Source organism: Mastigoproctus giganteus, chromosome 6 (genome assembly GCF_048544385.1).
Source record: "Mastigoproctus giganteus isolate SK-2022 chromosome 6, ASM4854438v1, whole genome shotgun sequence".
NCBI lineage: Eukaryota > Metazoa > Arthropoda > Arachnida > Uropygi > Thelyphonidae > Mastigoproctus > Mastigoproctus giganteus.
Window position 1 is genome coordinate 61530060 of NC_143580.1, and position 24721 is coordinate 61554780.

Here is a 24721-nt window from a genome sequence, read left to right on the forward strand (position 1 = left end):
ACAAACGTATTGGACAACAGATATCTTAAGACGATTTTGATAGTTGTAATTGCTCTGTGAAGATTATACAAAAAAAGCCCTCATTTAAATTGCGAGTGGCTTCATAGCTATTGTACTTCGACTGCCTTAACCATTTCTATCAACTGCAGAGTAGAGAGGATCCTCACAAAATTTCCTACCTCTTCAACTATTACAAAAATCTGTTCTTGTCTGCATATACATACGAACAATATGGATTTAAATATTCAGATAGTTCTGTTATTTCTTCTCAGGGACCGTTGCTTTTAGTTTTAGGCAATCTTCAAGAAAGCAGCCAACGGAAAATTCTTAAAGTTATTTACCCAGAGCGTCTTGTCGAGAAATACCAGTTTATAAATTCTGATATTGCGTCGAAAGTAGGATGGCAATCCTCCGTGTAGTCTGAATGTAAAATTCTCCTGTGACACGATGCATATACAACACAATTTGTTCAGAAGAAGATTGTTTATTTAGGAGAGACCAGGTATGGTTCAGACATTTTTTTTTTAATATTGTGCTCCTCTCCCCCAAAAATTAGGTTTATTTTTAACATTTGCGATTGTTTAAGAAACATTCGTGCTTCTACTTTCTGTATTTGTGCGTGGTTACCGTGCTGGTGTTTTCAATTCTGCGTGCAATTTACTGCAAATCGATCTTCGAAAAATATTACAACCACTAGAATGTAAATGTGCCAACTTGCACCTTACTTTATAATCAACGCCTTTCTAGCCTATGGTTGTCCAGAGATAAAACTTAATAGATTCATAAAGAGATAATAAATATTATTATCATTGCTTCTGATGCCAAAGTTGATATATTTAAAGTCGAGTGGCGTAGCTCTATCATAAATGCATGATGTTTGACGCAATCCCTAGGGATTAAATTTTGGATAGTTAAGTCAGGCTCTTGAGGAGGTCATAACACAAGCCACCCCATTCTGTACAATGAGCATCAAACACGTTTAGTTTATGGACTTCGGAACAACATTTTGCAGCAAATAGCTTCTCTGCAGTACTACTATCTCTCGTGACACAGATATTCTTAATGCCCATACTCCTTAGCCTAAATTTAGAGTCTGTAGGTTTTGAAAAAGTTCAAACAAACTACCTAAACAGAGAATAAAAACTTCATGAAAGCTACAAACTTTCAAAAATTCCGAGTATCGAAAAAGATGTACTTCAGCGAAGAACAGACATTTACTGTCTGCATCTCGAAAATTACAGCATTAATATACACTGAGTGATCACTGAATTATGACCACCTACCGAATACTTCGTAGTTCCACCTTTTGCCCTCAGTACAGTACAGCTATCCGACGTGGCATTGATTCAACAAGATGTTGGAAGCGTTCGGGGTGTAGGGCCAACCAAGCTGTGTGTAATGCGGTCAACAATGTAGGTATGGAGGTGATTGCTGTATCCAGAAGTATGACATGCCTTTCCATAGTGTCCCACAAGTGCTCTATTGGACTGATATTGGGGAGTTCGGAGGCCAATCGATATGGTCTCCGAACTGCGTTCCTCAAACCATTCCTGCACAAAAAGTGCCCGATGGCTCGGCGCATTTTCATCTTGGAAGACACCGTCGTCATTCGGGAAAAAGTGTAACATAGTGGGATGTATACAGTCAGCAAGCAGTTGAAGATTGCGGAGACCAAGTTCCTGCCAGTGAAACAAGCCCCACAGCATACAACCTCCTCTACCGGCTTGCACTTTTGAAACAATGCATGATGGATCAAGAGCCTCATGGCATTGACTCCAAATCCGTACACGACCATCCACGGTGTGGAGTAAATAACGTGACTTATCCAACAGGCAAACCTTCTTCCAGTCTTCTAACATCCAACTTGCATGCTCTTTGCACCAGGCGAGTCTTTTATGCCGATGAACCTCGGTTAGGAGAGGATGCCGCAGGGGTCATCTGCTGGTATAACCCATACGTGCGACGCATGGTCATGCCAGATATTGTTCCGGGTTGTCCCACGTTGTATTGGGTAGTCAACTCTTCAACGGTACTGCGCCTGTTCGCGTCGTTGGACCCGGCGATCATCTCTAACATCAACCTTTTGCTGACCTTTGCAGTTTTGCCATCGGGTCGGGGTCGTTGTTTGACCATTTTTAGGCCAGTCCTGGTACACTTTAACTATGGCGGCTCTCGAACACCCCACCAGTTCAGCCGTTTGGGAAATCGAGGCACAAGCTCGTCGACCCCCCACAGTCTGTCCTTTATCAAAGTCCGATAAATCCTTCCTTTTACCCATCACGCTTGGAATTTTACTACCTACTGAACCACTGACACCTTATCTATGCTACGTAGGTCGACTAACTGCGCACTCTCGTACCTCACGTGGCCAACGGGTCGCATTCAGTTTTCATAGGGGTGATCATAATTCAGTGATCACTCAGTGATGTTTCAAAACTGAACTGAACAAACGGTGGAGTTTATTCTGGAACAATATTCCAATCTACAGTCATATGGAAGACATTATGTGAACAAAAAACTCATAATAGGGCTGTCAGTAGCTCATTTTGCAATATTCGCGTGATCATCAATTTCTTAGCCACGTTCTGGTTACAGCTTTATCATGTTCTACAAGAAATGGAATTCTGAGCCCTTAAAACACTCATATCCGGGTCGAAGAAAACTTACTTGTCAGTACTGTACTCGTTATCAGCATACCTTTTCCTTTAATGTTTGGCATGCAGTTCTTATCTTTCATTTGGCATGACAATCTCAGTGGTTCTTATCTTTACCAGATTTCCGGAACGGCAAATCAACATGTGAGGCACTTTGTGAGAACTATTGGAGTAGATACCCCCCCCCCCTTGGAAATCTGCAGATGTGGTTTATGCACCATTGGAAACGAACTCAACTTTCTCATAAAAAGTTTCTGACTTTTTGAACAGGAAGAATAATAACCGATGGATTGGTGAGGTACAATAATTAATGGATGACCTGGGGTGTGTGTGTGTGTGTTATGGTTGGTTATTGGCGCATTAGCTGCTATGGCTATAGTACGCCTGGATGACCTTGTACAATGGCCACCACGAGCATTCGACCTCAAATTAAGATTACTTTGTATGGAGCAACATAAAATCCATGTTTTATGCTACTGTAAAATGAGATCTCTCGATTCTGCAAATTTGGTAGGTAGATAATAGGCATCAGTCCACTCTTCCAAGACGAAATGGACATAGCGTGTTTGTCAAGCGGTTCCTATGGTGCCCACAAATCCGCGCCGAGTACTCTGTGATGTATGCACAACATTGCAAAGCCAGTGGGTGTGGGTTATGTGTGAGTAGTGTTGTTCGATTGGCCTCTTAATTACTGAGAAGCTCAATTCACCATGGAAAGCGCCTTTCAGCATTCGCCCACCGGCACGAGAAGCTGGGCCAGGGAGGTAGAAGGAACGCCTGACGGGCTCTCTCCCCGCTTGCAAAGCGAGAGAAGTCAAGTTAGAGGAACGGGGCATGTTGGGCGGGAAAGGTAAGAAGAGGGAAGGAAGCAGGGGTAGGCAGAGCGAAAGGCTACCCCAGGCCAGTTGGAGCAGGAAAAGTGCAAGACACATAGGTGGGAGTTCCCAATAGAAGGGACAGGGGTTAGAGATGAAAAGAAAGTGCTAAAGTGTGAAAGACATTTTCTATGTTTAGGTTTATAGGACTTGTTTTCTTATTTTTATCAATAGAATATGTTCCTGCTTTTGTTCCCTGAAATTTTAGAACACCATGTATAAAATTTTCTAAAAAAGATACAATATTCTTCTGGAAAAAATTCTAACATTATTTCAAAATTTAAATAAAAACAACAGACTGCAAGGACAAATTTAGACTGCTAATTTAACTACACCTTGAAGAAATTAATTTCGACTCACTCAATAATTCTAATAATTATAGCATTGATCTAACTGATCGTTTATACTTAATGAATATCTACATTTCTCCAATTAATTTATTACATGCGTTGTATAGAAACGTTGATGAATTCACTCTTATCCAATTTCAATAAATCTCTTTCAGAAGGTAGGTATGCAGCTCATATGTCATCATTGAATAATGATCAACCGTTAAAATGGAGATGGCATAAAAGTTCACAATGCAGTACCATTAAGAACACATCTTCAATTGCAAATAATTAAAAGAACATTCTCTTCAAACAATCATGGAAGAAAAATGGGAGTGAAGTCGTTGTAAGTTTTACTGTTTTTTAAATGAAAGTCATCTGAAGATTTTACGATTCATCTGATTATTATTGTGGTTGTTGGGTTTTAGGAGCATCAGCCACGTTGTGAAAAAGATCCATAAATTCCTCACGTCATCGATGGGACTCGAACTCGGGTCTTTTCCACTGGGTTTGGAGAGGACAGCGATCCTTCCCACAAGGGTATTAATGTGGTACCAAAAGGGTTAGTGAACTAAAGTATTTATAACTTCTCCAAGCTCATGAAATTCCCTTTGCCAGGACGAAATTCTTCAAAATCATTCCAAGGATAAAAATTTATCCACACACCAAAAAAAAAACTATTTTTTATCTTGCGTTCTCACCCTTTTTGATCGTGACGTTTCTGAAAGTAAAAACTGCAGAAACTTTGCTATATGAAAGCAACATTCCTAAAACTTTTCTTCGATTTAACCTTGCAAGAAATTGAACATCTTATTCTTGAAAAATTGTTTCCTGCAGCTTCTACAGAGAATTGTTAAGTACGATCACAGGTCTCTTCCCCACTTTCTACATCGGTTAGAAACACCTACAACATTAATAAAAAAAAACAATCTTGGCTAGAGTCAATTCTTTATGGATTTTCAAGAATAGGGACAGCATCATACAGGTGCTGTTTTCAATAATAAAAGACTCAACACTTTTTTATTCAATGAAATTGAATAAATAAACATATTAAATCTCACCATCGAGATTTTTAAAAAGTTTCAGCCAATTTAGGTATAAAAAACTGCATCATAATACAAATAAATGTTACTCCCTAAGATTTCGATTTATAATAAATCGAAAGAAAACATGGTTCAGGTAAGAATGTGCAATAAATATACACATTCTTAACCAGAGAGCATAATCTCCCTATAGGAGATATGGTAGGAGACCAGGAGAGGTAGGAAGCCATCCCAAAACACAGAAAGATTTTCTTTCTGATTTTTAGAGAGGGAAGGGGATTCTCCTGTTCATTTTCAAGTTGTTTCAATGTGCAGGAGAATTCAAATATCGAGACCTTTTCAAAATTGATTTTCTGATAATGTATTTAATTTACATTTGCTGTTGTTGTAGTTGGGTTTTAGGAGCATCAGCGGTATTGCTCTGTATATATTTTCTGTAAATTTCGTGTGTTCATAGAGTTGCTGAAGCAAAAATAAGGGACTTGGGGTAGCTGAGCAAAATTGGGCGATGGATAAATGAACAGAAAATTAAGAGCCTCTAGGTTAGACAAAATTACTGACAGCTGTTATTAACGAAAAAATCAAACAAGAATTGCTGATGTCACAGCTTTACAAGTGTCAACAAAGAATATTGAAAAATTATGGTTCCAGGATTAAAGTAATGCGACTCTTGAATGACTAGTTTTAATATATGCATAATTAAGAAGAATGATCTAGGCCCAATTGGGCTAGCCATAAAATTTTTCAAAATGATGCTATCATCAATATTTCCATTGGCCGAGCACCCCATTTATCAGGTAATGCATTATGTGGACCTCTCTCTTTCTCCCTCCTCTTTAAAATGTGCATCTCTTTATAACCTTACTTTTGCTTAAATAATGTACGAAAGCTTAAGAGTGGAACGAACTCTTGCGCTCCTATAAGTCGCCAAAGATGCCGCAAGAAACATTGAGAAGTTTAATATAGCCCAATTGCGCTATTATACTGAGTTATACTCTTAAAAGTTATTTTCAAAGTTCAAGTTTTCTTTCTTCGTTCCCCGAAACTATGTAATAACGCTCTAAAGGTAATTCCCAACCCATCCACATCCGTAGTTCCCTATTATAGCGATGCAATGACTACCTTTCCAATACAACAGTAAAATTATGCAGCCTTGTAAATCTTCTAAGGCAAAATTTAAAAGGAAAAAGCCAATACGACTCCCTCCGCTTCTCCAGCTGCGTACTTCCATTTAAGATAATATCATTTACGACCTGTGATTGGCAAGGGAGTATTTCATTCTAAAGATAAGGCTGTTTTGCATGAGTTTTCTTTCTAGTGGCAACATGCCAAGTCTCTTGAGCAGAACTTGAGGAAAGCCAAGTCTCGTGATACTTTTTCTAATGTTAAAACCATAATAACAGCAAAAAATTGAAAGAAATTTGATACTTCTTAGGAATTATTAATAAAAAATAGGTTCAGGATTATAATAGGAACATAGAGACAAAAAAAGTAACAAATAAGGGACATACAATAAAAACAAATAAATAAAAACTACCAGGCTACTAGGTAAACAAGGCATAAAACAAGGAATAGATAAAAACAATTTTTTATAAGCCTGTGTAGGAGATGCGATGCGGTTAACAAATCCTTGGCAACATGCCTATTACGCTGATGGCTTAAACATTTAGGATGTACTTAATTTTTTTCCGTACTGTTATTTGGAAAGTAGCTGAAAAATCCATGAGTTGAGATACTAATTACAGCAGCTTCAGCTGGTGGCTCATTAAGGTTTTTCTTAAAGTTCTTTGAATAATTAGTAATAATCCTCTTTTTTGTTTGTGGCTGTGTTTATCCAGGAAGTAAAGCTGTAAAAAAAAAAAAAACGGCTCTATTAGATTCAAGTAATTAGTCTGGATTTAGGGATTGTTCGTCATCTGACTCCAAGAAGGGGAATCCACTCACTTCCTTGTTATACTACTTAAGAAGCCACTGATAAGACAGGACAGCAGTGTTGTGGTGTTTGACTTTGTTTATCGATAGATTTGGACTTATAAAATCCTTTAAAAAGGAAAAAAGTTCGTTCTTACAAACTTAATATTAAAATCAAATGTTATGAATTATAATGTATTGTTTAAAAATCCGTTTGATTTTAAAATCATAAAAGACAAATTTATATCAAAAGTTAAATATGCAATAAAGTTCGAAGTGATACAAGTTAAAGGTACAAATCTAAATGAAAGTGATGTACATGAGGTCTCGAACCATACAGACGCGATATCTCAGGTTCAATGCTATCCGGGAGAAGTTCTAGATTAACTCCAGTGCAGTCGATTGTAATATCGATACACAGACAACGTTCTTCTGTAGAACACTGGAAAGCTGAAAATGAGAATAAAAATGAAATATTAAAATATTTATACATAATATTAGTTTTTATAATAGATTAAATAAGTAGAGTGCATTATATTTAATAAAAACTATTTTATTAGTTGAATTACTCTGATGTTTTTGGATATTAAAAATAAACGAATTAAAGATAATTAAAAAATAAATAATTCATTTATTCACCATTAATTACTCTGCCAGGTGTCTCTGTCTGTTAACAAAGAGTCCATCTCATTTTGTAATATAAAGTTTGAAATATTTTATGGCGTTCCATATATTTATGCCCAATTAGGAAGATTTTTTCTTTGTCATAGGATTTCATAAAACAAGATTTCCCTTCGAATTCTAAAAGCAAAGGTTACGAACTCCTCGCGAAAGATTACAATGTTGCGGAAGATTACAAGCCATTATGCGGTGCGCATGCGCATTTAAGATCGTATACAGTCTTGATTCATGTGATTTAGCAAGAGGGTGTGTCATACATTTTGTTAACTCTCTTTTTTGAATCAATTCTTTCCTAATGTTCTTGTTAATGAAGTACGTAAATTTGAATTTCAATGGTTTATAAAACTTAATTGAGGGTTAAAAGTATATCGGGCAGAGTGACAACTTCTTTGAGCAAAGCTACAAAATTTTCAAAATAAAACTTATTAAGCAGCACATTTTCAATTGTTAATGGTGCCTCTTTGGGATAATAATGTTAGCATCGATTAATAAAAAAAATTAAAAGAAAATTGACTTTTAAGCTTTTTAATTTAATTATAAACATCCTGCATAATCCACTTCATTTATTGAGGGAAAAAAAACTGTTTTAGAGCTTTCTAATGTATCGACATTAATCACAATACCCAGATCATATGGTTTATCCTGTATTATGTCTGTACAAGTGTTCATAAGCAGAGTTCTATGTGATGAAGAAACAAATAAATTCAGGAGTACACTCAGTAGTACAACAGGATTCGTGACTTCGTCTTAATCTATGGACTCTTATTCAGTTCCTAAGGTGAATTAGACTGGCATTATAAATGTCTATTATACATGTTTTTGTCGATCAGTTCAGTTATATAAAGTTAAGTTATAATGCTGTTAGTCTGAAGTATCTGAAAAGGAAATCACTTCGAGCATTCTATGGTGTACTTGATTAATGATACTAATTTTTCCTTTCCAAGTTTACCTTTGAGTTGCATTGGAGAAAATCTCAAGAGGCAATCAATTACATTAACTATTGACTACTATCGCTACAATCAGTTCCACATAATTTATCCTGGTTCTATTCATACTTACGACATCCTTCTTCATCATTCCAAGAGTAGAGACAGTCTATTTTCTTATTACACACCAGTGATCTGTGGATGCAGTAACTGTTGGTGCATTTCATCTGGTTGTCATGGCAACTCCATGTTTCTGTTAAAGTTGCAAAACAGGAAAAGGTTAGTGGTCGATTCCTTAGACATTTCAAGCATGCAAATTATTTCAGATACGCTGAATCGTGCAAATAAATGTTATGCAAATGGAGTTACTAGTCTGTACTGTTATGAACATTAATTTATTTCCGAACAAAGTGATATTTATTATATGGTCACATTTTAGAGGATTATGTTTTTCTTATCGGATGCTCTTGTTTTAGAACTGTTTGAAAAATATTTATAAATCTGTATAAAAGTTAATTACACAATAAAAAGTATAGCAAGATTGAAATAATGCATAGCTTCAATATTTTCTGAGTTTATAACCTGGTTATTGTAACTAATAAATTGATATAAACGCGGTTAGCACCTATTTAGCGGTGGCCTCCAATTGATTTAATAAATAAATATGAAATCGATGCACTAAGTAGAAAACCCAGTTTGCTCATAGCAACGCACAAAATTATGAATTATAAAGAACAAAAGATCTGTTAACAGTAAAGCTTATCAAAGAGTAAAAAAGAAACTAAAGCAATAGGGAGCACTTCAGAGCGATTGGCACACCACCTAAACGTGATAAATAAGAATATTTGGGGGGGGGAAGAGTTTTCAAGGAAGAGAGAAATATCTTTAAAATTTTAAGCAACAAAGTGAAAACAGAGGAGGAGAGGAGAGGAGCGAAAGATCTCTGGGTGAAAATAAACAAAACATAAGCAAGTGACAGCCCTTAAAGGCAAGGCTATGATGTGGACGGTGGGCAACAGCTGGGTATATACATACGATGCAGTATGGGCTAAGTTGCTGATGCCCCTGAAACTCTTGTGGGTTTGAAATTCTTCTCTAAAATAAGTCTAGTTCAATTTAGTTATTTATTTCACACGTTGAGTGAAATTACAAAGAAAAATGCTATCTTACCACAATTTCTTAAGTGTGAATTATCTGCGCATCCATCTCTCCCTCCACCAAAGTAACAACGAGAAGACTTTGGCACACACTGTCCACTCAAACACTGGAATTCTTCTTCAGAACATAAGGCCGTTGTATTATCTATAAGAATTAACCAAGATTAAAAACGTTTTGATGTCTTATCTTCTCTATTTATGCAATGAAGAAATTAATAGGTATTAAGTTTATCTAAATTAGTATTCTATTTTTATAAATCCAAGTCTTAGTGATGCTATAATGTCCTCCGTAACCTTAATTAGAATAACGGCTCGATGTCTCATTAAAAATCACAACTTACCACACGATTGTTCATCAGAGCTATCTAGACAGTCTGGCCTGTAGTCGCACCACCATTTTTCTGGTATGCACTGTCCGTTTTTACATTTCCTGTATCCGGGCTGGCACTCGTGTTCACCTGAATAGGGAGAATAATGAAATCCTCATCTTTTATGGGCTCAGAAGACATCACTGTGGTATCTATAGAATCACAATAAGGAATAAAATTCTACTTACTGCATGCCATTTCGTCATTTTTATCTCTACAGTGGAACTGCCCATCGCATCTGTTTTCCAAAGGAATGCACTGGCCATTCTTGCAGCGGAATTCATTGTGAAAACAAGGGGCGCTGTCTATTAAAAAAAAATTTTAATAATTATATTGTTACTTCAACCATTAGTTTGAAGTTAATTTAGTAACATCAGTAAAATCTGTTTATAGTAGGGATAAAACAACAGGCAACTCAAAGTCAGTCGTTTGATTTCCCAACTCTGTACCAACGCTAAGGCCTAGTGAGTAACCCCTTGAGCTGCCTGTTCTTTTTCTCTCTATTATAGTGTGGATATGCGTTCCATTGTGTAATGTGTTACATATAGAAATTACAGTTAAGAAATATATACGGAAACTAGATAGCTAATTGATTTAAGTTATTATGCACAATATACCTTATTTACGTGAGGACTTATTTTCAGTTTGGCTCAATCGTAGTTCTTCATATTTGAACATATAATTCCAAGTGCGGGCTTACAATTGCTTTGTACAACGGAATTATGATCTCGCGATTTCTACAAGCAAATGGTCGATAAATCATCGATAAGGCACCATTGCCCCTCCTTGCACCTCTCTGCGCTGAACTGAGAACTTTATGTCCTCCCATATTGAAATTTCCCAAATTCCTTTCTTCCTCTACTGTTTTTAATTCTATCTCACCAAGTATGGGGTTGAATTAAAATTCAAATTTCAATTATTCCCCAAGTGTAAGACCTTGAAATTGCTGCATTAAAGCACAACTGCCGCTTTTATGTCCATCATTGAAGCCTAAGGTGTCTTTAACAAGCGCTGCCTTGAGCTGATCATCGCCTATTCTCCGCAATTCATATTATCTGAAAATTTCGGCATCGCGCCTTCGACGATGTTTTTTAAGAAGACCAGAAACAATAATTGGGTCTCCAAGGATCGGTACTAGGACTGATCCTTAGAGGCTCCATTGTTGAATCATTGCCTCTATGATTCTTCCTATCACTGAGGTCAGACTACATTCTATAGTAATCCACTTCGCTCTTGGAACCGTCTTTATGTGCTGGTGATACGTTGGTATTTCTTCAATCCGGAGGAATTTCTCCAGAGTCCAATTATACCATCATAATTCACCTTAATGGTACAAGGCGCTCTCCTTCTGCCTCCCTGAAAATTACTGGGTACCATCAACTCCAGAACCTTATTCACCTTTAGGCTCGATAGGTTTTCTAATAAAATCACCAAAAATAATAAATTAAATAAAGCTAGAAATATATTCCTTAAATCTTATTTTTAATGTTCAGTAAGGTGGAAGGATAAGTAAATTCTTTAATAAAATAAAGTTATGAATTATAATTAATACTCATAGGAGTAAACCAATACACACGGCATCCAATTTCGTCCACTCCACCGGTGCAATCGAATACGAAATTACAACGAGCAGACATTGGTAAGCAGCGACCATCAGGACACCAGACACTTTGATCATCTTTGTAACACTGATCTTCACTTATATCTGCAGGGAAAAAAAACAATAATCAGCTAAACTTATACATCAAAAACACTATTGATGGATTCAGTTCCAATGAGTCCATCAATGGCCATCTGATTCCATCTATAGTAACGGATCTGGAAAACTGATTGAATTAGAATATGCAAATCTAGCTATATTGTTCAGCCTTCAAAATTCCACTGTAATACTTAATATGAGAAAATTTAACTACAGTATTTTAACCTAAAAGATAGCCCTCGTGATAACAAACCACTCTGGAAATCTCGTCAATACTTTGCAAAGGAGATTCACCTCAACTGCATTTGAGTTTACACAGATACGCATTTATAATAAATGATAATTATATTGAACGTTAGACTATAATATACGTGGTATAAACTGGGTCAAAACAATACCACGTAAAATCTTGAAATGGAATAAAACTTTCAGTTAACTTTAAAACAACTGATAATAATTAATCTAACTGTAAACTTCAATAAAAGCCAACATTAAATGAAAGAAGTCCATTCAAAATCCATCCAAATAAGTCTATTCTAAATTTGAAGAGTTTCGCAATAAAATACGTCTCTCTCTCTCTCTCTCTCTCTCTCTCTCTCTGTCTGTCTGTCTTAATGAATTCATTCAGGTCCAAGAATCAATCTCAATCATATATGTTCATAAAATTTAATAACTTCGTGAGGCTTCAGCAACGTACCACAATGTGCAGAATTAGATTAATACCTCCATAATGTTCGAAAACGAGTACCTCATCGGAGATAGATTGCATTCTGTTGTCCTCATTAGAACTTCTAAGTCCTGCTATTTAAAACATTTCGATTTCTGCTAAATGAATCGCTCAGAAATAGCATTTTCACAAATGCTTTTAAAACATTGCGAAACTGTGAGTTATGTTTATGAACAGATTTATTTGCGAGAGAACTTTGCAATAAAACAGTTAAAATCAAAGGAAATTCGACTGATTCCGTACCTTATCTCATATAGTGAGAAGTTATCACTAAGGCTTTGGCCACCAAATTTTATGAAGAATCTATAAATTTAAATACATGAAAATAAAGTATTTTATTTTCATGTTCATCATATCAAGATCTCGGGCTCCTGAACATCAATACTGAGAACAAACATGCCCCAGAACATATTTAAGTTGATTTATGCCTGCAGTAGGCAATTAACTATACGTACTGAGGGGTGAGCATTTAATTCGTGGACTGGTGCAAAATCTTATCTTAATTGTCATCATCTGAACACAAACAGCATTGTAATCACACTATGGAATTAATGATAGAGGCATCACACAGAAATCACAGTATGTGTTCTTCACCTGTTTCAGATACAGGCTTTAATCATATTCGAGTCACTTTCTTCTGGAGGATACAGGAACCATCTCATTTAAGGTGGAAAGAAAACATCTACCAATGCTCGAGGTTGGCAGTTTAATTGAATGGCCCTGGATCCGTTGTCAACAGTTGTACAGATCTCTAAGTGTTCCCACAAGAAACTCATGACTGTAAGGTATCGAGATGAGTTCTTTCGATTTTTATGCTCGCCATTTAAGGAAGCAGTTAATGTGGACTAACTTTTAGTGAAAGATAATGCCTATTTTCAGAGTTTTCCAAGCGAATAAATTCCTTCAAAGGAAAGCTAAAGTCCACACAGAATATCCAGCCAGATAGCTAAAGCTCAGTCAAATCGAACAGGTTTCTGGTATCGGTAAGATACCAGAAAGGTCACCCTGATGAAGGCGAACAGCTTAATAAACTATATTATTAATTTAAGTGGTATAAGAGTGGTTTTAATATAATAATAGCCTTAATATGAAATAAATTATATTACTGCTAAAGTAGGCTAATTTTTATATAACCAACTACTATTCAAACTCAAAAGAATACACTTACATATTTTCACTCATTAAAATAATTTTCAGCCTCTCGCGATAAATTTCATGGGTTCCTTGTGGGGGACCCAAATATATTACCTATTAAAAGTAATTACGATGTTGTAATTTCAAATTGCTTTTTTTATATTTTTTTGAAAGTGTGCTAACTAAATGATTGGAATAATTTTAGTGAATTAAAATGGTGTCAGAAATTATAAAGAAATTTAAGCAAATCTTCAGAATTCGCAGAACTTCAGTGATAACCGCTACAAATGTATTCGGTCCAATTTAATAGGGGATAATTAGTTCCCCAAAGAATGCATTTTCTATCTGAGTAACCAACCTTGAACGATATATTGAAGGTGAGAATAATTAACAGCTTGTATCACTTCATCAGTTAATGAGCTTATCGTTCGTGTAAGTTAAGTGGGTAGCAACGAACAAACAGAACTTTCCCCCTTCTACTGAGCTAATGGGAAAATATTTTCATCCACCAATGACCATGCATAAGATTTCGTTTTAAATTAATGATAATTAGTCTCCCTAGGTAGCAGCTGTTACGCGAAATGTGTCCGGTTGTTAGAATTAGCCCAGGGAAACGTATTGAACCTTGAAAGAAGGAGGGGAAGAGTTCAAAGCCAGGATTTCAGATGACGTGCGCGTGACATCAACTGTCTACCGATTATTGTGTAATAACCAAGTTTGGTAAATTTTTCTAATAAATGTCATTAACAGTATTTATATATGGAAGTCGAATTTGTTCTATCAACACTCACTTAGAGAGTTGTAATTAGGGATGGGGGGGATATTTAAGTGGCGTGATTACATCAGATTACGCTTAGATGATACTCTACATTTAACTCAAGTTTCAATCACGTCAAAAGTTTTCTCGTTACTTCTCTGGATTCCAATAGAAACTTAGAGGTGACTTTGCAATCTGCCTCCCTCCTTTCATATGATAAAATATCCAGTGCGCTGTGACCATCAAAACCAAAGCTTTGCTGACAATATGGAGAGGGGAAAAAATCTGAAAAGAAAGTCTCTCTCTCTCTCATCAATATGTTTGTATATAAAACGCCAAACCTTCAAGAAACTCACGTATTTGAAAACCTCAAAGAACCTAATTTCAGATTTATTGGGTTACTTAGATGGAATCAGGGCTCCCACTCCTGGGTTTTTCCACCCAGATCTGGGTTTTTTGATTGTCATTTGGGTTGATAGGTTTTTTTCACAAAAATATCTCATTATCTGGGTTTTTTCGGTAATTTTTAATTTTAAGTCAAAATTTATTTTTATTTCTTGTAAATACAATACAATTTAATACATTTAATAACAGTTTACAATTTTCTTAATTTTATATTCTAATCATAATTTGTAATATCTCAAGTGGTTGTACAAAATACTACAAATGTAAAAGGATTTCAAAGTTTTCACAGGGTTCTACACTATGATTTTCGTTCGTGTTACTAACATGTATGCGCAGCCTATTGAGCAGGCGGAAGGCGGTCTTTTACTGCACAGTCTTTTGTGATCGTTCGTGGTATTATTGCATTATTTGGGGTGATTTTTACATTTATGTGTATACAACATACAGTGATATAATAAATTTAAATTGTAGTGACTATTTCTATTTTATGTTAATGGATTAGTGATTTATTTTTTATTTTATAGAACATTTTAAATATGATAATTGCTAATTAGCCATACCCACAAATTGCCCACAATGTCTGAAACTTGTTCCCCACAGAGAAAGATGAGTAAGCATTAGCATTAGTAGAGGCATTTGATGCAAGAAAGCAAGCTTATGCAGCATCAGCCAAAAAAAAAAAAAAAAAAAAACCCACTTCCACTTCACTCCTCTGTTCGTTCAAAATACCTGTCCAGCTGAGCCTTAAACTTATTTAGGCTATCAACCTCCACCACAAGGGATGGAAGTCTGTTCCACCAACCAACCACCCGCTGGCTAAAGGCAAATTTCTGCACGTCTATCCTACATCTGTCTTTCCTCAATTTGAATTTATGCCCTCTCAGGTGATTCCTCTGAGCTAGAGGAAGAATCCCATCAGCATTGAGCATGCTTAAACCATTCAAGGCTTTATACACCTCTATCAGATCACCTCGCTGGTGCCTAGTCTCCAGACACTGTAATTTGCAAAACTTAAGCCTTTCTTCGTAAGAAGAAAGGCTTATGTTTTGCGTAAACGGTGGTATACTCAAAATTTTAGAAATGAATGGTTAGAAGATCTGGAATTAAAGGATTGGTTGAAAGAAGACAGTAATGAAAAAGATGTGTCTTACTGTATTTGTTGTGATATGAAATTAAAGAATGCCAATAAATCGATGTTACTAGCGCATAAAAATACAGTTAAACATAAAAAAAGTGCAAATATTGCTAAGACAAGTTCAACGTTAGACACGTTCTTCACAAAACGTAAACCTACGAGAATGAAGACGTAGCAAAGGCAGAGTTAACAATTGCTGCACTCATTTCTGAGCATAATGTTCCATTTGCGCAATGTGATCACCTTATAGAAGCATGTAAGAAAGCATTTCATAATAGCAATATTGCAAAACAAGTTCAGATGAAGGCGACTAAAGTCTCTTATCTTATACAAGATGGCATAGCCTATCATGAAAAAATATACATTTCTAACATATGCAGAAACAACAAGTTTTCAATGATAATAGATGAAAGTACAGATTTATCTTTATCACAAGTTCTAGCTGTTGTTGTTAGATATTTTGATATTCAAAAACTTGATGTTGTAGATGTATTACTTGACACTGTTTGTGTCGAAAATGGTACTTCAGAAGGGCTTTATCAAGCTGTAAAAGATCTTTTCATAGAAAAAAACATTCAAATAAGTAATCTCGTTGGCTTTGATAGTGATAATCGTGCCACTATGATGAGTACTAAGAGTGGGTTCCAGTCATTGCTAAAAAAGGATGTACCATCAGTATTTATAATGGGATGTGTTTGCCATTCTTTTGCATTATGTGCTAGTCATTCAGTCAAGGTACTACCCATCATATCTAGAAATATTTCTAAAAGATATCTCTTGTTATTTTTCCCGTAGTAGTAAAAGATTAAACGAGTTCAAAATGATTCAAGATGTTGTAGATACTGCTAAGCATAAAATCCCCAAATTAGCACAAACACGTTGGTTATCCCGTGGCAATGTAATAAAAATTATTATTGAGCAGTGGGATGCGTTAGTTCTTTATTTTCAGTCTCAATCAAAAATTGATAAAATCGATGGTGGGGGGAATATTTACAATACTATGATCACCAAAGGAACTAAGCATATGTTGTTGTTTTTAGGATATGTACTGGAGAAAATAAACTTCCTGAATATTGAATTTCAATCTGAGCATTTCAGATTGCACTTACTTCATTCAATGGTTTCAATTGAGTATAAAAATATTCTTAGATTTTTCATAAAAGAAGTCATTACTTCGTGCAAGCTGGTTGAAATTGATCCAAGCAATGCAATAAATCATAAACCTCTGAATAAAATATATTTGGGAGGCCGTTGTACGGCCTTATTAAATTCAACACCGCTTGGTGACAGTGAAAGCAGGTTTAAAAATGATTGTTTAAAATTTCTTGTTGAACTTGTATGGAAATCAGAAAAAGATTTCCTCTAAATGATGATGGAATTATCGCCAGTCTCAATGTTCTTGACCCAGCAGTGATACATGATTGTGCCAATTCGCCATGCTCAATTTTCCATTTAGCAATGCAGTTCCCTCACCTTGTTTCTGAAGACAAAATAGATCTTCTAGATGATGAATGGAGATCATTTCGTTTAAATCAAGATTTAGATTTCTCTTACAAAACCATCCCTGAGTTTTGGTATCTGTTACGTAATGTAAAAGATGGCTTTAATAATTCTAAATATGAGATTTTATCTAACTTTATGACCAGTCTAACTATTTTACCTCACTCTTCGGCAAGCATAGAAAGAATCTTCTCCCAAGTAAACCCTATAAAAACAAAAGCCACAAACTCCCTTAAACCAGAAACTGTGAAAAATCGACTAATGGCAAAATAGGCGATAAATAGATCTAATCAAAATTGCTATACATGGAAACCTAAATCAGAATTGGAAAAAGAAGTCATACACGGAACTTGTCATAAAAGATACGAAGAACGTTTGAAAAAAATGAAAGAACTTCAAAAAATAAATGTGGAGGGAACTGAATGGGATGAAAATTCTGATTACAATTAAATAAAAGATATTTTTGCATGGTAAGTTTTATCTTATTTGTGTTGCTATACTATGTGATGAAAACTAGGTTTTTTTTTGGGTTTATTTAAGTTGCAATCTAAGTTTTTTTTTAATTTGTGAGTGGGAGCCCTGGATGGAATCATTAACTTTTGTAACTAAATTAATGACTTTGACTTTAGGTGTGACGTCACTTCCGTTATTATCTTGATTTGTGAGAATAATTACTTATATCATAGTTTGGTTCGATATAAAGTGGTGTATACTTGTAGAATGTGTATTTAAATATACATATTTAAGATTTTATCCTTTATATAATAATATTTAATTAAAGATGAAAGGATTTCAGAAATTTTCTTTTAATTTTCTGTGGTTTCTAGTTTAAGTTAGATCAGTAATTCGGGAAAAAAATTCAAAATGTGCTATTGTATCTTTTCTAATATAATCAAATGAGATAAATAACTATTTTGTACATTTAACTTTCAAGTGGTGTTGGTGAAATTCTTCGCGTTCTGTTGGGGGTTGATAACTGACCAATGATCAAAAGTTAATATAAACGTTCTGGTACCAAAAAAAGTGATGAATTAACGTTAACTCTGAAACGATCAAATTGCCAACGATTAGTTATTAAAGAAATAAGCTGAGGTTTTTCAAATCCATCATGGAACAATGTTTCAGAACTAAGTGTAGTTGGTCGAGCCTAGGTAGACTTTTGATAAGGGATGCTAAGAATGTCATTCTATCCATTTTACCTTAGTTGAGAGTCATTCCGATGGCTGTCAACTAAGATGAAATGGATGAAAAGCGTCTCTTGAATGTTCCTACATTATTTTAAATACTGTGAGACTTTCCGCCAAAATGTCCAGAGTGTTTTCATTATATTTCTGTCTATCTGTTTTTAATACGTTTTGGTTGTTTTTCAACGAGAAATGCAGCAATTTCATTTCCTATTTTAATGAAACTCTACATCAGTCAGGGCCATTTCGAGTCGATGCATTTCTACTGAAAACTGCCTCGAGCTGGATAAAATCATTTGTACACCAATAAGTCTGAGGTGGAGAAGCATAAAAATTTACTTTTCGAGTGCTCCGAATGTGTAATAAAACTTTTCGATTTTCCTGGGCGTGCATAAAGGGAAAGGAGTTCTAGGAAATACTCCTAACAGCAGAGAAGTAAACGTGTTAAAGAAAACGCAAAACGATGTGAAATATCAGAAACTTGAAAAACCACTCCTTTGAGTGATGAGCACGTTTTCTAAATCGACCTTTTTTGGTCACCAAGTGAACATTAAACACAAGCCTGGAAGTGAAGTCCTAGAACTGGTTTGGTGTTCATGAAATTCAAAAATAAATAAATAAATAAAACTATACTGATAAATCTTATAGAACAGCTGTCTTATTGCCAATCTTCTGGTGGGTTTTCTTGAATTTAAATCTCTAGTAATAGATTGTATCGTTAACTAAGCCCAAAATCAATAAAAAAAAAAAATGTTCCTTCCTAAGACAATGGAATTGTCTAAAGATTAGCACATAGTAATACACGTGCAATTGGAATGGAGAATATGTAAGATACCCAGTCATCATTGCGTACCCTACATATTTTACCAATGGTAAGGTGAAAGTGTGGCGTGAACCTCAAAACCATACACCCAGACTGCCTCATGTCCACCACTAAAGCTGCTGGAGGTGGTATCATGAAAAGGAGTACATTCTGTGGGTGAGGACTGGGTCCGCGCGTACCGTTAGAAGATAATGTTACCTCCAGTGAATATCTTTGTTGTATCGGCCCAACCAATGTTTCATTTTTAACCAGATTGTCATGGATTCTTTCAAGACCATAGAATACGATTATACTATCCACCGTGCAAAAACTATATCTAAATGGTTCTAGGAAACTTTCCACAATCTACCCTGGGCGCCTAATTCGCCATATCTGAATCCAGTTGAGAATGTATGGAATAAGTTAGAAAGGACAGTTTGGCTTAGCAATTCTCTAGACCACAATACAGAAGCTGACAAATATTATGATAGAAGGAACGGCTAAATCTGGAGATAGGCTCCTCCAGACGCCTAGTGGAATGTTACTACGTATACAGGTTGTAATTCAGGCAAAAGGTATCCCTGGAGCTGGACGGTCCACCTTGCAAAATGCTCTTGATTGTTGATCGACTTTATCACCAGTTGATAGAATAACATACCCGCAGCTACCTTCCATGGCTCCGTTTTACATTCCTCACCCAGTTAGTCGGTCTTGGAGACATTGCAGAGTGTCCCTCTGGAAACTCGATTTTATCACTCAGAAAAACAGACAAACCACATATAGAAATTTAAGCAGTTTACGGATGCCTCAGAGCCTTAATTGCATTGGCCCAAAAACAAATCAATAAATTCAAAACAAAAACAGCCCAAACAGCAACGGTTTTTAAAGAACAATTTGCGCAAATATGGTTGTTTACGAAATATATTTACTCATCCATATTTCAGCAGGAAAAGGACCTTTCTTCCACCTCACTTATTGTGATCTCTTTAATAGCCATCCAAGTTGCCTCCAGCAAAATACAAGTATGTCTTGAGCTATTTTATAGAATCTTCAGATACAAGGAAGAATAACTTTCCTTCGAAGCATTCCGTCTCAGATATAGTGATCACAGTCTTGCTAGACAGAAAACGAGACGAAATCAGTAGAAAGTGCAGTAGAGCGAAGAATATTTGTCTACAAAGTTATAACAAGTTGAAAAACAACACACTGGCTTTTAAAACGCAGAAAAAATTGAATTCGAATGTCTAGGGATGCTGGTGATGTTTGCCTCTGACATTGTTACCCCAAGAAAGGTTAAATCTCTCAAATGTAGTACCACTTTGGTGAAAAGAGTTCATTTTTAGATATAGATCGTGCTGTTATCGAAAGAAAGTAGTTTCTTAGAGAAACAGTCAAGAATCAATCATTAAATACGTATCAGTGAAGAGCACAGGGGCCCGTTTCGCTCGGGTCTAGTCAACATGCTATCTGCGGAAATCTAAGTGCCAGATTTAGCTCCTTCAACTTAACTTCGTCCATCCCCTCTCAGAGAATCGTCCAAACAAGTCTGCGTGACATTTTTGCAATGATGGCTGCCTTGAAAGAGATAAATGTGAAATAGAGAGAATGCAAAGACTTGTTTAGTTGATTATCGGATTTGCGTGTTATGGTAGGTTACCAGTAACTTGCAACACGAAGTCAGTTCTTACACACGATTTGGTAGCATTCTAAAAGGAATAATTTGCAAAATTGTGTTCAGATATATTTGTAAAGCAATGTTAGCCATCAATTTTACTAAAATGGTTTTATAGGTGATGGAGAGGAACTTAAGTGGCGTTTTTCACACTGTAGCAGAGTTAGTCGATCTCGGGCGATGGCACATTAGCTTACCTTTCGGATAGTTGGATTTTTGATCCAGAGAAATATGCTTAATAACTAAAAAACACATGCAATTAAAAAGAGACGTTTATTAACTCTTTCTAAATTCAGAGATGACTGCGATAATTTCTCTCATCATTAACCTGACATGTACCCTGTCCAGTAAAATCATTATGGCTACCTACCTAACAGGGAGGTATGTCCTCCTCTTATCCCCCACAACCGCTGCCACAAGGCGAAGCATGAATGAACTCGATAAGACTTTTGAACATTACAGGAGGTGTGTTGTACCATATCCCCAGAATTACATCCTGTAGATCTGCGATAATCCACGGTGGAGAATCCAAATGCCGATTCTACCGATCTACTTAACCACAAAGATGTTCAATGGAATTCATCTTCGACAAATTCAGAGCACAAGGCAGCACCTGGATGTCACTTTCTTGTTCAGCGAACCACTCTTGAACACCTAAAACGTGGGAGGGCGCATTATTCTGCCTGGAACCCACCTGTGCCATCCTGAGAGCCAGTTATCATAAAAGGGTGTACCTGATCAGCGACAAAGGATAGGTAGTTTCAACATTCAGAATGGGATCGAGGTTTATGAAACCTCCAAAGATTTCTTTCTCGACATAGCAGGAAACGTGATTCATCGGAAAAGACAACTATTTCCAATCGTCAATGGTCCAATGACGCCGTTAATTTGGAAACGTTTTATGTCGTTTGCGACGGGTGGTCGTAAGCATGGGTACCTTGATCGGTAGCCCAAACGGAGGTGGGTTCGTCTTGGAAACACCGTTGGTCGTCCCCAGTTAAAGTCCATAGTCAGCCGTTCTATCGCCTCGCACAAGGTGGGACAGCTTATGTTCAACACAGCCATCGATAAGTCATGGGCACCCGTCATTGGCCCTGCGACTGCTGTTCTATTCACTATCCATCCATTCTTGGAACACCTTAACTAAATCACTCCTCGAACAGCCCACAAGATTCTCAGTTTCCGTAATACTGCCACTCTTCAACCACTGCCTAACAATCATACCTTTTTCGAAGTCCATCAGATCAGTAAAACACGGGAGTGGTCATAATGTTTTGATTATGCGGTATATATTTATTTATGCACATATTTGACGTGATATTATAGGGTGCATACTTAGACCAAGTAGTCTAATTACATTTATTTAAAAATATATTTTTAAATTGCTTGTAACCGTTAAATGTGCACATGATATTCATTACAGATTAAACATTAAACGTAAATTGCCGGTTTTTCCACTTTAAGTGGAATTTTTTCCACTTTAAGTCGCGAAAATTAATTTAAAAATCTGATATTGTCTTCTGTGGTGTAATAAATTGCCCGAAATAAGTTTACAGTTTTTATATTAAATCAGCAAAAACAGGTGCATAAATCTTGGAAGAGCCACTGCTAGTGACTGAAGCTAAATTCTATCGGGTTTCATCCCTGACGCCTTAGATGGAAACGAATTTCTTTCCCAATAGTTAAGAATCGTCTTCAAGCTGGATCTAATCTCTTTCGTTGGAAGGGTAGCCTGTGTCTGACATATTTCGTTTCCAGTCATTTCCGAACATTAGGTGAGAACATCACGATTAGAGATACCTTCGAAACCACCCTGCCCTCTCACTGCGTCTTAAACAACAAGATAAACTGAATTTATCTTATCTTATCTTATCTTTGAGTTTCGGAATTCTGCAAACGTAACACACTCAAAGTGATTCTCCGCTTCATCGGTGAGCATCTGATACATTAGTCAAGACATGAAAGAGCACTCTCATCGGGAAAACAAGATTTGCACAACTGCTGTATACAGGAAATTTGTTAAGAGAGAAGTCTTAATCAGACATCATTAATAGATCAAGCGGACAGAGTAAAGATATTTAGTTCCGATTTTTATCTGAGGAAACATTTCAATTTTTTTGCAGTAGGAAATAACGGATATTTGATGTTTTTTATCCACTTGTGAATGATATCCAGATAGTTATTTCTGAAAAAAAATCGATTATTGTGCTCCTTGGTAGATGAATTCAAGAATTCCACATACTGTGGTTTTATAATGCCAATTGCGCCTGCATATAAGATCAAGAGTACGTTCTTGACCACTCTGTGTAGGTATTACAATGTGATTCTTGGAGCTTTTCAGATACATTCGTAAATGCATAAAACGTTTGAGCTTCAGCATGTCCGTCTGTCCGTTCACATGCAATAACTCGACTTCCAGTGAATGGATTTTCATGGTTTTGTATCACATACGATCGATAATGAATTAATTCATTATTAATTACTATTTATTTAATTCTGTTAATCACAGAATATACGTGAGCTACTTGTTGTGCTTCAATTTTTATTAAAATCTAGGAAGAAACAAGTATTTCAATAAACTGGATCAAACTTAGGTTGATTTCCATCCCCACCCGGAAAGAATCGGCCAACTGCGCCAGCTATCGAACCCGGGACTTTGCGCGTGGTTTTAGAACAACAACACAACCAGTGGTCTAGTGACAAGGGCAGTTAAGCATACTCCTTGAAATTTATATTCCCGTTGTCAACCCTGGAGACAGTTTATACTCCACCAACAGACTTGCTGCTCACTCTTTAAGACTGAATAATGGCCTACTCTATCATCTACAGATATTGCCACTGCAAAATTCTCCAAGGAGCATGCGGTACATAACATTCGGATAAGGAACATGCAAGAAATGTTTTATATTTATTAATAAATGGCATTCCTGTAATTTTTTAAACTTGTCTCATATCTGTGCCACTTGGTCTGTGTTTAGAACGCCTTCTGTTTAGAAGGTCATATACATCAAGGATTCTGCAATCCTCAGGAGCACGTTTTATACAGCGGGCCATATTTTTTTTATAATCCCTGAATGCCTCCTAAAACTCTGACGTGAATTTCAGACAAGCCATTTTTAGGAAAAATTCGACATTTAAAAATCCGCACGTCCAATAAAGTTCCTCACAACTTTTACAAATTCATGAGATCCATACGTCAAAAGCTATATCAGTCATACCACGTGACTAGTGATTTAAGACATCATCAATGGAGAAAAGAATCACCACAACGTAAGAAAATATATAACACACACTTCTGAAATTGAGCTCATTTTAACTAAAAAAGAAAACGGAAAGCCAATAAAAATTATGATTAATTTTTCCAGAATTTATTAAAATAAATTAATTTAATATATAAAATCTTATGTTAGGTATAATAATTAAACGAAATGTTAAATAAATTTTTTAAATTATTTCAAAAACAATTAATTAGTGAAACAAACAAAAACAGAAGCTATAGCATCATATACGCATAGTTGAAAAACCTTGCTTTCCATATTTTTAATCGATTAGAATGTCATAACATGTACAAACTTGTTTACTTTTTAAATTCAGAATTATATTATTAATATATATGTGGAAGTGAATGCTTATTAATTTCTCGAGTGTGGCAGTCCTATTTTATCAGTCATTAGAGAGAGAGAGAGAGAACACAGATTGCCACTTACAATAGTTGTTAACGTACTCCTCTCCTGCTTCGAGGTAGTCGTTATCACTCCGCGT

General features: G+C 35.9%; 1 protein-coding gene across 1 annotated transcript in view; it reads right to left on the reverse strand.

Annotated features, from left to right (window-relative positions):
* The window catches only part of LOC150084344 (G protein-coupled receptor GRL101-like), a 112644-nt gene that overhangs the window by 17652 nt on the left and 70271 nt on the right, over window positions 1–24721 (reverse strand). The window contains exons 9-11 of the mRNA XM_090376192.1: window positions 11521–11649; window positions 10133–10249; window positions 7151–7262 (exon numbers count right to left, since the gene is read on the reverse strand). Of these exons, the coding sequence (XP_090232318.1) occupies window positions 7151–7262; window positions 10133–10249; window positions 11521–11649 (358 nt within the window). The remainder of the gene's footprint in view (window positions 1–7150; window positions 7263–10132; window positions 10250–11520; window positions 11650–24721) is intronic.